The sequence below is a fragment of the Arachis ipaensis genome, chromosome B6, assembly GCF_059453495.1.
Source record: "Arachis ipaensis isolate K30076 ecotype BB chromosome B6, ASM5945349v1, whole genome shotgun sequence".
Lineage (NCBI taxonomy): Eukaryota > Viridiplantae > Streptophyta > Magnoliopsida > Fabales > Fabaceae > Arachis > Arachis ipaensis.
The window spans coordinates 27,090,358-27,107,703 of NC_142441.1; the positions used below are offsets into that span (position 1 = coordinate 27,090,358).

The 17,346-nt window shown below is 29.7% G+C and overlaps 1 protein-coding gene across 6 annotated transcripts; it reads left to right on the forward strand.

The window, feature by feature from the left end:
• The first annotated feature begins 3,576 nt into the window (after positions 1 to 3,576).
• On the forward strand, positions 3,577 to 10,581 carry LOC107647993 (RNI-like superfamily protein). 6 transcript variants are annotated; one of them, XM_021104317.2, is made up of 18 exons: positions 3,611 to 3,964; positions 4,085 to 4,223; positions 5,092 to 5,160; positions 5,251 to 5,367; positions 5,474 to 5,547; positions 6,100 to 6,202; positions 6,547 to 6,589; positions 6,958 to 7,020; positions 7,512 to 7,545; positions 7,630 to 7,741; positions 8,188 to 8,308; positions 8,385 to 8,488; positions 8,747 to 8,860; positions 8,939 to 9,109; positions 9,223 to 9,366; positions 9,451 to 9,596; positions 9,959 to 10,057; positions 10,147 to 10,581. In XM_021104317.2, the coding sequence occupies exons 1-18, from the start codon at positions 3,901 to 3,903 to the stop codon at positions 10,296 to 10,298; spliced, it is 1,869 nt and encodes a 622-aa protein (XP_020959976.1). In that variant the 5' UTR covers positions 3,611 to 3,900; the 3' UTR covers positions 10,299 to 10,581. The 6 variants fall into 6 exon arrangements, with proteins under 6 accessions (XP_016207513.1, XP_020959976.1, XP_088345886.1 ...); XM_088489760.1 differs by lacking the exon at positions 9,959 to 10,057 and having other exon boundaries at positions 10,147 to 10,335; positions 10,420 to 10,581; XM_021104315.2 differs by having other exon boundaries at positions 7,512 to 7,741.
• The last annotated feature ends 6,765 nt before the right edge of the window (positions 10,582 to 17,346 follow it).

Here is a 17,346-nt window from a genome sequence, read left to right on the forward strand (position 1 = left end):
CATAATTAAATAAGGTACACTAGTATGAATGCTGTAAAAAGTTGTTATGTTTGAATGTTTTTGTTCCGTGTGTATTTTGCTGCAATGGTTAATTCCTATATGTTTGAACGGTCATTGGTGGCTGGTACTAGATAGTTTGTATTCTGAGGAGTCTGATGCTGGTCGGACGAAAATAGATGCATATGCGGTTAAAAAAAAAGACCTCTCATGTACTCAGTCAACCTTTCTAGTGATTTAGCCTGTAACATATTATAATAATGAAACTGAACCTGTTTTTTAGGGGAGACTAATTGAAGACATGGCTAAAGTGATCTTCCCCTTCTACGAGTGACTACAAATAGCCCGCCTCATGCATATGCCAAAGTCCCTAAACAATCAAACGGGTGAATTGTATCGAAACATACTAATATATGTATTTGTAATTCACTTTATATAAATGTATGGTCTCCTGATAAAATCAATTTTTTTCATTTATGTAGTTGTGATTGTGGCATCTATGCCATAAAATTTATGAAAAGGTGGACTGAAGACGGTCAACTAGATGAATAGGACAATGTGAACTTACCAATCCTACTAAAATTATCTTATGTTCTATGTAATACACATTTGTCTAACGCTTCTAACCTCTCACTCGCAACCAAATTTACCATACAGGATATCCTAGAGTCATTCAGATCGGAATTGATGCTAGACATTATTTTCGGTCTGCAAAATTCATTGGTTGATTAAGTACAAAAGGTGTTGAAAGACCAAGCTGAATCTCTACACCACAACCATTCAAGAAACAAGCATAAGGAGGTGAGAACACTATACACAGCACCAAGTACGAAGATCATGATACAACAGGCTGAAGGATTACCCATGATAAAGACTGTCAAGGGAGAAAAATAACAGCCGAAGAAAGTTGAATAGTACAATCATCTTTAATGTTTTATTTGTAAAATAATTGGAGTTTTTTTCTAAGACAAAGTGTGGTGTTTTTTAGGCAGAAACATATAGATGCTTCCTTCTTTTTTAACTTGGGTGATTCTATTGTTTATCAGGCAAAATTAAGTTAAATCCAATCCAAATCAAATAAATATCTATTTTAGAAGAAAAGAATCATCCGCATACCTAGTAAAATGAACATCCGACATTTTAAATTAACCACAAATTCTAATATACCCATTAATTTTCTCATCTATTAGACACTTAATTTAATAGTGACATATATTTTATAATGGATTAATAGTCAAATTAGTCCCTAAAAGATAAGACATTCTTTAAATTCGTCCCTAAAATATTTTTTCATTCAAATTGGTCCTTCAAAGATTACGAATTAGTCATATATGTCATTCAGTTACTCTACTCACAATTTTTATCAACAATTGATGATATAAAATGTTAACTGATAATATACTTGACACATAACATGTTCAATTGGACATTAACTAAATATGTTTAAGAAAATCTATCAATTTAGTCACTAGGTCATATTGGGAATAGAATTTTTGTAATTGGGAAAAATGAATAAATTAATAAATTTTTATAAATATATTTGGTTAATATCTAATTAGACATATTAGGTATTATATATGTTATCAATTAACATTTTACAGTATCAATCTTTAAAAAAAATTGTTAATGGAGTGACTGGAGGACAAATATGATTAATTCGTAATCTTTGAATGACCAATTTAATTAACAAAATCTTTTAGGGATAAATTTGAAAAATGTCTTATCTTCCAGGAAATAGTTTGACTATTAACCCTTAATTTATCAATTTATATTTTAAGTAAATGACTAACTTAAATAGAACTTAGTGTGTTAGTAAAATTTTTGTGATAATAGGCCACATGCTCACAATGTTTTTTAACAAAATCTTTTAACTTAATCACTAATATCTAAATGACATAGCTCAAACCTAACTTGAATTCAAGCAACATTAAACTAAATCAAATTCAAACCATAAAACAAGAGAAATATGTGAAAGTATGTGCATGCAACACGAAATAAATCAAGTAAAATACTAATGGTATATCTAAATAAACATTCACATTAGAATAAAAAAAATCCATCGACAGACATAGTAAAATGAACATCCGACTTATTTAATAAAAAACAACTAATGAATCGACCAAATAACATTCCGTTTAACATAAAAATTTTACAATTATCAGCACAAAAATAGACGTGTGGAATCCTTATTTGACATAGACTAGCTATTCCCAAAAGAATTTAACAAAGCATAAACTTGCCATATTTAAACTTAATTTTACCTTCTATTTTTAATTTGTTGTTTGCGTTATTTACTATATGCGTTATTATTCACATGTGCTTATACTTGCAACTTTTAAAAAATTAGGGTACTTTTGAAAGCATCTATGATAGAGTTTTTTAAAGTTAGCTTGTGCTTTTCAAAATTTAAAAGTCTAATATGTTAACTAATTTTTAAATTTAATACTTACATTTTTGTCTATGGGTTATGCTAGGTAACTAATAAATTTTTTGAACAACATGAACAACCACCAATCAAATCAAAACACACTATACCTCCAAATTACCCACGTAAATATTAATATTAGAATAAACATCCGCACACGTAGTGAAATGAACATCCGATATATTAATTGTTCACATTGTTTAATATTTTCATTATCTACCTGTACTTTTTCTTTGTCTATTATAGTATTTTTAAATTTTAAAAACTATTTTACCAAACACAATTAATGTTGCTTATGTTTATTAAAAGTTATTTTTAATTTGATTTACCAAACATAAATTTTACAATTTTTAAAAAATAATCTTTCAAAAGTTAAATTTTATAAACCATTTTTAAAAAATAAAAATTTTATCAAATTAAGTCTTAGTATAGTTATAACTTATTACTTTTTCAGATAACGGTCCCTGTATGTAGCACTTATACAAAGGAATTAGTTGAATATAGATTTTTTTTTTCTATCGAACTCCACACCACGATGTCTTTGCTGCCTTTCAACAAGCAAACTAACTGCAACACCCCATGAAACTGATTCAATAAATCTATTTTTTACTGTCGAAGCTCCCTCCTCCAATAAAAGTTTCACATCTAATTTAGATCATTTCAAAACTCATAATCTCTTATCACCAAACCTTGTTGATTAGACGCTGGGTATAGTCTTGAAAACGAGAGTTTCAAATTTTCAAACTACAACCACGTATCTTCTTAAAATTTCGGTCTCTTCTCATTCCCCATCACTCTGAATAGCCCATTGATCAACTTGTCATTCACATGTTATTCTTTTATTTGTAGATTGTATATGTCTTTCTATTGTCCTCTTTTACATGGAATTTTTGAATAAACATACAACATCTCATATAGAGACTCAATTATTACGAGAATAAATTATCTTTTTTCACAGGAAACAATCTTTCTTCAAAAATATCTGCTACCATTTAAAAAATAATGTATTTTAAATCATCGCATCTCAAAATTAATATCTCGATATTACCTCAAAGCATCTTAGTAATCTCTTATAATTACATAATAGAATCATGCAGTAATCAAAGTTGAGACCTATTTATTTTATAATAAAATTTAACAAATATGTCACACGTATTAAAAACCAAAATATCGGAGCTAAAATTTGATAGGAACAATTTGTTGGCAAAAAGTGCAATAGGAGTCTAGTGCAAATCCAACGGCCAGAGAGACATGGTGTATGATGAACCTGAGTAAGAGAGGTCCATGACAAACGTTACTAACTGTAAGTCTGTAACACGAGCTCGCGTTACTCAACTCTATCAAGTATCAAGTATCTACAAAGCTAAGCCGGTAAGTAAGTGGTAAGACACTGATACGAAACGGCGTCGTTGTAACTCGGCCTTCGTCTTCCTCTTCCCGGCGCCGCCATCCCAATCGGTGGCACAGTTCGGTCCCAAATGCCGGAGGTCCCTTCTTTAGTTTCTCTCTGCATCGACACACTCGCTCGCCAACTCTTCCTCCGTAAAATTTCCCCCTTTTTCTTTTCAATTAATCGTTTATTGTTCTGGAATTAATTAATTTGCATAGGATTGGAGATTCTAGAGTGCTTATAGATGAGTGTTGAACGTGCAATGGTTGCAGGGGATAACGACCATGACGACGACGACGACGACGATGATGGTGCTGTTATTTCTGTTATATACGACCTTCCTTTCGATTTGGTCAACACCTTAATCACTCGTTTGCCTCCATTCGCATTGCTAAAGTTCCACCTTCACATGTATTTTTCTTTCTTTTTTTACCAGCTATTACTATTGTCACATTTTGCTCCAATTTTTGTTGCTTTCTTTTTCGCATAATCTATCTATATCTGATCTCTATCTAGCTATAGATAATTTGATATATAATGGGTATACACTCTTGTAACCGCCATTTCCCTTTTTAATTTACTTTTCTATACTATAGATTTATACATACATATACATATATAGATATATGAATTTAATTTTGATGCTCTTACATTGTAAAACATTTTACAATGTTGTTCAATCACATTCGTTTTTTTGGATGACTATTCACGTGATCAAAGTAAAAGATAATTGTTTTTGTTGACGCCACGTGATGTAATTGGATGCACGCATAAAACAGTTTTATACGGATAGTGCATCAAAATTAAATTCTAGATATATAATATAAATTTATAAAGATTCTGCCAAGTTATGAACCTTGCACATGATTCTTAACCATTAAACTATATTCGATTTTCAATTCTTCTATCATATAAAAAATATATAGCTGGTACATTTAAAAATACATTAAAATGTGTTCCTGGCAAGTAGCTAGTAATAGTATAACTAAGAATTGTCTAAACAAGTGATTATGAATTATTGATTGATTGGTGAAAGGTTTTGTAAATTTTAAGTAACAGTCGTCTAAATATGCTAAAAATGTTAAAATTTTGATGTTGCATGTGAGCATATGGTTTTTATTACTGATAGCAGCATGATTTTGTAGTAGGGTGAGTAATGCATCAATGCTTTATTTGGCTCTTACAAGCTGCCTTTTTTTTACATCTCTTTCTTTTTATTTTTACCTCTGGATTTCTATCTTACATTGGTTGGACACACTTCTTGTTGTTAATGTAACAGGCCATTTCAAGACCAGATTGAGGAAGGATTTTCTCATGATGAATTAACCAACAAGAGGAAACGTGGAAGGTTGCAAAGAACTTTGTACTTGTAGATAGTTTACCTTTTTGTGCAAGTAAATTCTTATTTGTTGTGACTTGTGTTTTCTTGCTGATACAGGGATTGGAATCTAAATACAATTTGGCGGAATTTTTTTAAACTACGGTGGCCTCATCTCATTGACCAGATGCAACCAGCAGACTGGCTGCAAGCTTATTGGGAAAACCATTTACAGAAGTATGCTAACACATAATATCAGTTTCATAATATATTTTTATTATTTAATATTTACTATTGTCTTTGCTCATAGTTTAATCTTTTATAAAACCTTGTGACATAACAGCTGTTTAGATGAAGCAGCAGAAATAGCACTAGTCCCGTCTTTTAATGGGTATCTTAGCGACATACAGATTCCAGGTATAATGATAATTCTCTCCCTCTGGAAAATTTGTGTGTGAAGTTTTCTTCTAGTTCTAGCTTAGGAAAAAATCTGCTCACGTCTGATTTTTAAAGTGTTTATGGAAACATTTAATTTTGCTCTTAATATTGCTTTGTGTCCATGAAGATATTTGAGTTTCAATGTTAATATCACTTCTACTTCTAAGCATATAAGTTTTTTAAACAGACAAAGGCCATCTTGGTTTGACCAAAGATAAAGAATGAATGAGCTATTGGTGATTGAAAGTTTCTAGAACTGTTTGACTATCCTTTTTGTGAAACCCTTTGAAGCGCCAATTGATGCTTTTAGTATTCTCAATCCCACCTCCCTATACCTTTTGATGAAGTAACGTTTTTAAAAGTTTGTGTTTGCATCAATGCCATTTGTACTATCTGTATATTTAAGGTCCCCTCCATCTTGATTTTGTGCACAAATAATCTTTTTGTGGATGCACAACCCCCCTCATCCACTGTTTCTATCCCTTTAATTTATAAACATAAATTATTCTGTTTTCACTGTCTTCATTTCAGATACAATATTGAAACATATTGGTTTTGGGGAACGAACAAATCATTCAACTTGTGACCATTGTAAATTATCTTACCATTGCCTTCGATTTGGCAGTCATGCGAGGTAAGACATTACAGTATTGTTGTGACATAATTTATATGGAAACGATCAGTTAAGATTGACTTTAGATATCGAACGAGGGAGGGTCCTCTGGATTTTTAATTTATATTCTTGGATAAAATACTTCCTTTTTTCTGTTAATGAAGCTTGCTTGTTGATTAACCTTGCTTTGTTCATCAGTAGTGGTTTAGTGGATCCAGTTGACTAGTTAAAATTGATTTTCTGTGGTTTACGACTTTACGGTCTTTGTTTACAATGATAATCATGCTGATGAATTAGTAATACTGTATATCACCTCATGTTGTCTTGACTAGTTCTTTTACTCATTTATGTTTGTGTTCATGCAGTCGTCTGAGGCTGCAAAATGTTCTGTGTACTGCAGAAACTAGTGTAAGTTGTGCTTTCTAGAATATCCTGAAGAAATCCTTTATTAAATCCAGAGACTATTTGATATTTATCCTTTTGGAATGACAATCATTATATTTTCATCTTATCAAATGGCGATATCTAATTTTGAATTCAGTTTGTGCATACATTTTCAATTGTATGTATTATGTAATAGCATTTTTTTTTTCTAAAAAATAGTTATGAAAAGAAATTTCTTATTTCGCTCACAAACTATAATTAGTATCTACAAAATATTAAATTTACAAATTTACAGTAAAATTCATGTAGCTGTTGTTCTTCCTAGGTTTCAACTCCTTTATCCCTTTAAAACAGGTGATACAGAATGTCATCTTATATGCTCTGACTTGCAGGATTTATTAAGGGAATGCAAGCTGCAGATTCTGGTGCTAAGGTGTATTAGATCCAAGGAACAAGTAAGCTTTCATTCATCCAATAGATTTGAGTGATCTGTAACGTATCTGTGCTTGAGTTTGTATGGATATGATGTATCTGTTCCATATCTTTGGTTAGCTTTATTTCCTGGATTTGCTTGTCCAGTAATTGTGCCAAATTGAACTAAAACTAGCTGTGGATAGAATAGACACAATACATAGCTAATAAAACTCTCCTTTTTAACCCTAAAAGTAAGCTGGTCTGCTACGCTCTACTCCAATCTTATAGTTTGTTAGTCTGATGTTCTGTCTGATTCAATTTAGTTGAAGCTGCTCATTCATGTCATGACAACTACAACCATAAAATGAGAAATCACACCAGGATTTAACTGTAGTCTGGTTGGTCCAGTCGGAGCCCGTCAAGTCTAATCATCTCTGGATGACCAACAATCGTGATAATTACTTGAAGTATTTCTTTATTTGCTCAAAATTATGACCTTGGTGTTGATGGTTTCACTTGCAATGTTTCACAGATTGATGGATTATGCAAACTTCTCGCTCAACATAGTAAAACATTAACGTCCCTGGAATTTGTTCACTGCACAATTTCAGCCGATTTTATTAATGGATTATGTGGTTCTATGGTCACAGAGAGTGTACAAAGACATGGGATACAAAACTTCTCAATTATTGCCTCAAATTTTCTGGAACCATGTGCAGTATCTTTACCTAGTGGACTTGTGTCATTTTTGTCTTCAGGAAGGTATATGAGCATAAGTTTAGTTCTGTATTTTCCTTATTATATTTTTAGCACCTCTGTTTATACCTTGTGATTTCATTGAGTTTGGAATGTGGTCCAAGTAATCAGGACCACTTGAAAGACTTAATAAGACTTGAAGTTCTAAATTTCTTAAGGAGCAATGAGTTGTTTCTCTAGTTTTTTCTTTTTCCATCAACGTGTAGTATTGTACAATGCTAGTTTTGATTTGGACAGGGAAGAATTAACCAAATTGTTAAGAAGCATTGATCTTATGGTAGACTACATTCAATGTGTTTTAATGAGATCTCCTACTATGTTTCACATGACAATTGTATCATCAACTAATTTAATCTTTTGTTCAGTTTGCTGTTTGCTAACTGTCTTTCACTTGGATAAATATATAGGTAAAAGATTCTCTCTCTTTTAACCTTATTTTGTGCTGTTGCTAGGTCCCTGTGCTCATTAAAATTTTCTGACAGCCACCTTGGACGGAGTTTTGCAAAATCTCTTCTTGTGACTATTCTGAACCATTTGCCTAGAATATCTGTCCTTGACCTTTCTGATAATAGGGTGAGATTTTAATCTGCATATTTTGTTTTATTAGTGTTATTTGATGGCTAATATATAGTTCCCGGCACTCTTCAAGATAGGAGGATGGCTTTATGACGTTAACAGGATTTTTGCAAGCCGTTCAAATCTGTGTCCAGGAAATGGAAACTCCTTGCAAATGTTGCGTGTACTCAACCTGAGGTAGCATGATAATAAGTATGATTGAGTACTTTCTGTGTGATATGAGATTCTTTTATAATTGACTTCTTTTGGCTGTGATGAATATAATTACATGTGTACGGAAAATTAATACTAGAGTGCTCTATGTTTGATTGGTTTTTGCTTTGGTCACATAATGTGAGCTGCAGTAAGACAAAGGGTTGACCTTGTTGTATATAAATATAAATTGTGACTGGTGTTTGATGAAAAAGATATTCTAATCTAGTTTTTGTCTTACAGGGGGAACAATTTACAGAAAGATGACGTGGAAAATCTTAGATATGCTCTTGGTCACATGCCTAACTTGGAGGAACTGGATATAAGTGACAATTCCATTGAGGATGATGGGATCAGGTCAATTTTGTTTCCATTTTCTAGGTATATTTTGAAGATGTAAAATTAGTTTCTGATTGCCCATCATCAAACTTACAGGAGTTTAGTTCCCTATTTTGTTGGAGCAGCTGAGACTTGCTCTCACTTGTCACATTTGAAATTTGAGAATTGTGAGCTGTCCCATGATGGGGTGAATAATCTTCTAGATGCCCTTTCTACCTTCAAAGGACCATTGAAATCTCTGTCTATTGCTGACAATTACCTTGGGAGGTCTGAGTATAGACTATCAAATATCACTCTCTCTCTGTCTCACACACACACACACACCCATACTATTTATCTGTTGATTTTGCTTTGAATGATTTTTGCTATAATCTATACAGTCAAGTGGCTGGAGCTTTGGGAAAATTTATGAGCACCCCTATCGAAGTGCTTGATGTTGCAGGCATTGGATTGGGTTCATCTGGTTTTTCGGAGCTTCAAGATCTAATAAAGGAGGAGGTTAAGCTGGTGAAAATTAATATAAGGTTCTGATTAATACTTGAGTTCTTCTGTCACTCTTATTTGATGTTTCACATACAATCACTTGACATGCTTTTAAATTTGCACAGCAAAAACCGTGGTGGCATGGAGACTTTGAAGTTTTTGTCAAAATTGCTGTCACATGCTCCGCGACTAGTTTATGTGAATGCAGCAAGCAATCTTTTGCCGATAGAATCATTGGCCATCATCTTTTCTACATTAAAATCTTATAAAGGTATTATCTCTTCTAATGCCTCTTAGATGCTTCCAGTTGAGTAACTCACAATATATAACTAACTTTAGCTATAAGAATACCCCTTTTACAGCCTGAATGTCTGCTTTCTACTAAATGAGAATACCTGACATGTATTTCTTCCAGAATGGGAGATCTAGAACCATATTTTATATAGATAACAAATATATGCCTTGAAGTTTGAAACTGAATAATTTTTGTTTGAAACTAGGACAGCTACTATTTTGTATACCTTTGTCGACTTATATTTGATTATAATGTTGTTACTTTGTGCGTTTTCTGTTGATACATGCTGCAACATAATAAAACTGTTATGAGGAAAATGCCATGATGCTAACTTGCAGAAATGCGGACAGTATATCTTCATACCTTTGCAAATCGTTACATGCCTAATGCTCGGAGGTTTCTTGGCATAAATTATGATAGAGAAAAACATAGGCAGGGTACAAAATATGCTATTGAAAATTTTGATCACACTCTAAAAGATTCTTGCCACCTTCAGATTTAACCATGTAAAGTTATGATGCTTTAGGTAATCTTGAGCACTTGGACTTGTCGGGACATATATGGGACTACCGGCAGGATCGTGTTTCCATCGACACTGAATTTGTACATAATGGCAAACCTAGGCTGATTCTTCCGTTACCATCAGCCTCTATTGTACCCTATGATGATGATCCTTAGCAAATGTATATAGTATAATTTCAATTGACATTGCACGGTAAAAGCTAGTAGTAGTTGTTTCTTTCTTTACCATTGTGAATGTCAAACCCGTTTCATGTAAAACGCCTTGATTGTAATGCAGTTATTACTCATGCCCAAATTGATGAAGGGGGCAGAGGGAGTAGCACATTTCATTAGATGCTTTGAAACAGGACATATTCAATATGTTGTAATTTATTAATCTGTTGTAGTAAGACACAGAATAAACACTTGGTTTTCATAGTAGTTTGGAATTTTGGATTAATCCTTTTAATGCATTTTTATTTCTTCTATCAGATCACATAATTGGAAAACTCCTCTTTCCTTAACTGGTTTGGTCACTGGAATTTTATTGTTTTGATTGATTTTCAGCTTATTACCCTCATTGCCAAAGTTTTGTTCCCAAGGTATGTAACTGTTTTATGGTCCACTGAAGTTGCTATTTATCCTCATTTGGATAGCAAATTAAATCCATAACCCGGAATGGGAAAAAGTCGCATTGATGTCAGGTCTAGGATGTTGCACTGGAATGTAAGTGCCCATGTGGCCATGCTGCATTGCCTTTTTGAGTGAATCATTTAATGAGTAAATCCCTTTTTGGGTTACAAATTCTTTCATGTTAACTTGTTATCTGTCAAAATTGAAATTTCCAAATGGATATACACAAGTCTCAACTGCATCTTGAAAGTCCTCTGGACAATGCATATTTCTTGGGGCTTGGATTTTGGTGGGGTTTTAACTTTTGGTAATGCTAGGATGAAGTCTGGTGTGGTATCAGGAAGATTTTGAAGCTTGGACTTTGGAGGCTTTTTTAATTTTCTGGACTACTTTTGATACTGCTAGACTCGAGTCAAGCTTAATTTTCCTTAACTTCACTGCAGCTCTTAACTTCATTGCAGCTGAAGTCGTAGTTCAAGTGATAAACCGGAGTGCCTCTTAGTATGTTACATTCGGGTTCAAAAATTTAGTAAAGCCAACTAGTGGATGAGAACTCTTTAGTGTTGTGTGTGTGAATATGTAGTGTGAGTAATAAAGATTGTCTAATTCATCTAAAAAAAAAAAGCTTTCGGCCAAATAATAGTAATAGACCAAGGTGGTGATGCTGTGACCAAAACCAAAATATAATAAAAGAATAATAATAGAGTCGTAATTAACTAATTAAGCTGCCAATGAGTTATAGCTCAAGTGGCATAGTCTCTCCATACTCAATTAAGAGGTTGCGGGTTCGAGTCTCCTATCTTTGGTAAAAAAAAAAAAATTAACTAATCAAGCTTCTCCATTTCTACTATTGTCGGAGCTACATTATCACAGTGGCAGAGGAAAAGTAAGTGTGGTAGTAATGATGGTGAAATAGAAAATGAAAAAGACATCCCACCCATGACCATGAGGACATCAACAACCTTGTCTGTTGGGTCACCTTCGTGTCATGCAATACTCAACCACGGCCACGGTACTAGGATTCACCCTAAAAAGTTCATAACTTTTTAATGAGAAAGTAAGAGAAAGTGACTCAGTTCATGTGGTAAAAGTTCAAAATATATCTGATACTGGTATGAATTTAAAAATTCTTTTTTTATTGTAATAACATCTTTTTGTAGTAAATATTTATGAGTATTCTTTTGAAATTTTATTGACTATAAAAGTCTACCTAATCTTAGTGGATGTTATATATATACACTCATTTAAGAGGTTGCGGATTCGAGTCTCCCAATCTTCGAAAAAAAAAAACTCATAACTGCTAATGCATCTGTTCTAATATAAAACATTAACTTGACTCATCTAATATATTTTTATTAAGTAATTGTTTGGAATTTCTAATAATATAAAGAATAAATTATTATTTTTGACTTATAAAATATTTAATCTTCTCAAATTATAGTTAAAATCTCAATTGAAATAAGTCCTTATTATCAATTATGATATTTTATGGCGTGTCCATTCTTCTTTGTTTTTTTTTTTCTTTTTTTATTGAGTTAGAATTCCAAACTTAGCTTAGGGATATAAGTTAAACTTTATACAAAATAAAATTTACCACATAAAATATGATAATTAATAATAATATTTTATTTTGGTTTGAGATTTTAAATTTAATAATTATTTTATGAGTTAACATGATTCATATATATGCTGTCAATTTATCCTCTATATTAAAAGGTGTTATGGAACAATTGCCTTATTATTAACAGTCGTCTTTGTTATTTTATTAAAGAAGAAATTACAAACATTAATAACCATTAGTGACCCCCTAAATTTGGATAACAATACATTAAATAATCTTATATGTTTTAAATATAACACTTGTCTTGTCTCAATTGAATGAAGAATTTAGGAGGTCAAATATGATACAGACAAATAAAGGAAAATTATTATATTTTTTTTTATCAATATTAACTAATATTTTTAGCTAACAATTTATTTTTTATACTACTAGAAATTAGAGTTTAATATTTAAGATTTGAAATTTAGTATTTAAGATATAGAGTATTGGTCAAATATTAGCCAAAAATAATAAATTTTTTTGGTTATGTAATAATGCTCTTTTACAAAATTTAATAGGACATAAATATAATTAATTTGTCTTTTATATATTAAATAAAGTTTTAATTTAATACAAAATTAGAATGTAAAATAAACATCATGATAATAGTAGGCATCTAAAGTGACTTAGTGTACCTAATTTCAGTTTCCACCAGCCTGTAAAGGTATGCAAACCATTCCCATTATGTTTGTATCATTGTATGCAAAAGAAAATAGAGAATTCCGTTTAATTTATTGTTTGTTTATTTATATATAATATATATCTTGAAATGTGTCCAAAAGGGGTTGGTGATTAGGCTTTGTCATCAAATTATCCTTTGTTTATAAAGAATAATTTCTTTGTGCCTGTTAACATCACTAATCTAATCTCTAAGCTTTATCCCTTCTCAAAAATCCATTTAACAAACCATGCATATATACAATAGAAAATTAATAATAGCATTGAAAGAAAGACCCGCGAACAAACACTTTAATTTGAAGTTGTTATCATATCTGGTGGAACTTCTTATCTGCTTGAATATGTGCATTAGTTTTAGCCATCATTACATGATTAAATTTTGGAAATGCAAAGTAATCATGGGACCAGTTTACATGTCTATTTTGCGCTCAGCTACTCCAACCCAAAAAAAAAAAAAAAAAAAAAAATTAAGACCACATACATGAGCAATAAAAATTATTATTTTTAATTAATATTTAGTCAATAAAAATATTTTATATTAATTTATAAATTTTAAATTTTAAATTTTAATAATATAAAAATTTAATCTAAAATATTAATTAATATTAATAAAAGATATTAATTAGTTACCTAACATTTCAAAAAAAATAAAATAAAAAAAGAGAACTAGAGAGAAAAAAAAACACTACCTATATTTCTCTATTAACCAACTTTCTTTTTTATTGGGTCAGAACTATATTAGTAAGAGTATAATTTCATTTTTTTAGTAATAAGATTACGAATGAAAGAAGTTAATACTCAAAATGACCCCTAAAATTTGACTTCGATTTCAATTTGACTCTCGAAGTTTTAATTGACTGAAATTGAACCTCCAAATTTCAAAAGTCTACTCATGTTAGTTATTCCACTTATCTCCGTTAACGGCATGCTTAGTTGAAATGTTAAGTGACACGCTGGCAGTTACAAAATGACGTCATTTTAGTGTTAGCGTCTAATCCTCCCTGAAATGACGCCATTTGAGACAACAAGGGATTAAAACACAAATCCACCTCAGTTTTAATAATCAAAACATGGTGACTCTTCTTCATTCTCTCGCATGCACAGTAATAAGAAAGATCAATGCTGCTACTGTAAGTCTTCAACGAAACTCGATTTAGTTGTTCCCTCATAAATTATTTTCTTACATGATTCATGCCTCTTATGCTTTTCATTTGTAATTTATGAGAGAACGATAAATCGAGCTTCGTCGAAGATTTACAGTAGCGATATTGATTTTCCTCATCACTGTGTATGCGAGAGAATAAAGAAAAAGAAGAATATCTCTGTTTCAGTGTTTTGATCATCAAAACTGAAGTAGATTTGTGTTTTAACCCCTTATTATCTCAAACGACATCATTTTAAGGAATATTAGGCGTCAACGCTGAAACGACATCATTTAATAACTGGCAGCGTGTCACTTAACGTTCTAGTTAGGTATGTGGTTAACGGAGATAAACAAAAAGACTAATGTGAGTAGACTTTTGAAATTTGGAAATTCAATTTGAATCAACTGAAATTTCGAAGGCCAAATTAATGTCGGAAACAAATTTTAAGAGCCATTTTAAATATTAACTCTTATCCAAAGTGTATCACTCATATTTTTCATTTTTAGTAACATTATGGACTTTTTTTTTAACATTATCTTTGATATAGATAGATATGAACTGACTTAATAATGACACCATAATTAATACGTGAATTTTCAAACATCAACAACGTGTGAGAACTAGTGTCATTATATTGTTCCAATACCTTAATTTCAAGCCTAGCTTTATTTATTCCATCATTGAATCGAGGGAATTGAAATCGATTATTCTGAAAGGTTCTGTATAGTAGTTTTTGACTTTTTGCATTGCTCCTTATCATACTGGTGCATGATACATTAGGATAAAAAGAAGTAATGTATGATTTCGACTTTAATTATGTTATTATAGTTGTTTGTAATGAATTGCTTTCTAAGATGTCGAAGTTGGTCAAAATATGTTTTGTCCATTTTAATGTTATCTGTTGCTCATTTGGAACTTAAGATGTTCCTTTGAAGAGGGGATACCTCAATTTATGATGAAAATTAATTAATTTAGTAACATTATAGTAATTTAATTTCATATCACGGATTTATATATATATATATATATATTCCATGGGTTAATAATTAAATTTATCCCTAAAATATATACATTTTTTAAATTGGTTTAAAAAAAATTAAATTAGTCATATTAATTCCTGAAAGAAAAAACGTAAATCAAATTGGTTCTTTCGTTTCGTTAGTTAGATGATAATGTGTCACACTAAATGTACGTGGTATGATGACGTAGTAAGTTAATGATATGTATCACAAGATAATTAGTTGATATATCAAATTAATGATATGTGTATCATGTGTTATTTGACATGTTATAAATTTATCTAGAGTCAAATTAATTTTTAAAAATACACAAATATATTTTTTTATTCATAAAATTTTAAAAATTGATTAAATTAATCGTTATATAAATTTCTCTTATTTTTTTATAATATTAAATTTTTAATATTACTTAATCCTACAAATTTTAATCTCATTTTTTACATCTTAATAAACAAATTTTTTTCAGATAAAATAATAAAAATAATCAAATTATTACAAAGTTATTTTTTTATTTGTATTTTTAGATTTTACATTTTCAAATTTTATTTTTTTTAGTGAAATTTTTTATATAAATAATTTTATTAAACTATTATTAATTGTATACTAAACATTTTAATCTTTTGATTCTCACTAAATAAATATAATTGTTATTTTAAAATTTTAATCTTTTGAATTTTACTCAAAATTTAGTCCATTCTATCACTAATTGTCTACATTTATCTTTCTATATTTGTTTTAGTTCAAAATTCATTTTAACAAATTAATTTTTTTAAAAAAATCTAACAATTAAGAAGACATAAATAAATGACGATAATTGAGTAGTAATAATATTAAAAAAACTATATTAAGATATTAAAATTCAACAGTGTTCTCATAATTTAATTTTTCAATTATTGAGTTCTGCTACATAAATTAAACAATAATAAAAAATAAATTTAAAAATCTAAACATTTTAATTTTTAAAATAACAACTATATTTATTTAACGAAATTTAAAAAATTAAATTTTTAAGTATTCAATTAATAATAGTTTGATAAAATCATGTAAAATAAAAATTTTCACTAAAAAAAATAAAATTTTTAAATGTAAAATTTTAAAATACAAATGACAAATATAATTTTGTAATAATTTAATTTTTTTATTATTTTATGTAAAAAAAATTTTGTTTATTAAGGTCTAAAAAATAATATTAAAATTAATAATATTAAAAAATAAAAAATTTAATATTATGAAAAAAAATAACAACAATTTATATAAGAACTAATTTGATAAATTTTTAAAATTTTAAAAATAAAAACAACTTATATGGGTACTTTTAGAGAATAATTTGACTCTAAATAAATTTATAATATGCCAAATGATATGTAGTATGCTATGTGTCACTAATCTGATACAACAACCAATTATCTTATGATACCTGGTATTAACATTGGACATCATCATGCTATGTGACACTTAATAAGACACATCCTTATCTAACTGACAGAAAAACTAATTTAACTTACGAGTTATTTTTCAAAGACTAATATGACTAATTTAATTTTTAGGAGAACATTTAAAAAATGAGTAATTTTTTGAAAATAAATTTGACTATTAACTTAAAAAATCTTATTAAGTTCAATAATAATGTATCCAAAGAAAAATTAATTTCAAAGATTAATTTATTATAAATCTGAATTTTATTTAAAATTTTATTATTTATTAATAAATTATTGTATAAATAAAATAAAATTCAACCATACTTATTTAAAATAATTGATGAACTAATAACTTAATTAATCCAAATTGATCAGTTCGAGAATTAAGTAATGTTGCTTAGTTTCACACTAAGATGCATAGACACTGACACGGACACGGACACGGACACGGACACGACACGACACGACACGGGACATGCCGACACGCGAATTTTAAAATCTTACATGACACGGGGACACGCATACATATAAAATATAAAGTATTTTTTAGATAAATCGTAATGATATTTTGATATTTTATTGATATTAAAATATAAATTAAAATTTTTATTGTTTTAATGTCTTATTTTAATTATATCAAGTATTTAAAATATTTTTTGTTTTAATAAATAATAATATATACTATATCTAAATTTATTTTAAAAATATATGTTAAGAATAAGGCATGACACG

What these genes read in the sequence shown, in the direction of transcription:
- LOC107647993 (XM_021104315.2), top strand. Translation starts at nt 3,901, where the DNA reads ATGCCGGAGGTCCCTTCTTTAGTTTCTCTCTGCATCGACACACTCGCT. An exon ending in TAGCGACATACAGATTCCAG is followed by an intron (nt 5,548 to 6,099) that starts GTATAATGATAA and finishes TCTTCATTTCAG; the next exon opens with ATACAATATTGAAACATATT. An exon ending in CTGGTGAAAATTAATATAAG is followed by an intron (nt 9,367 to 9,450) that starts GTTCTGATTAAT and finishes AAATTTGCACAG; the next exon opens with CAAAAACCGTGGTGGCATGG.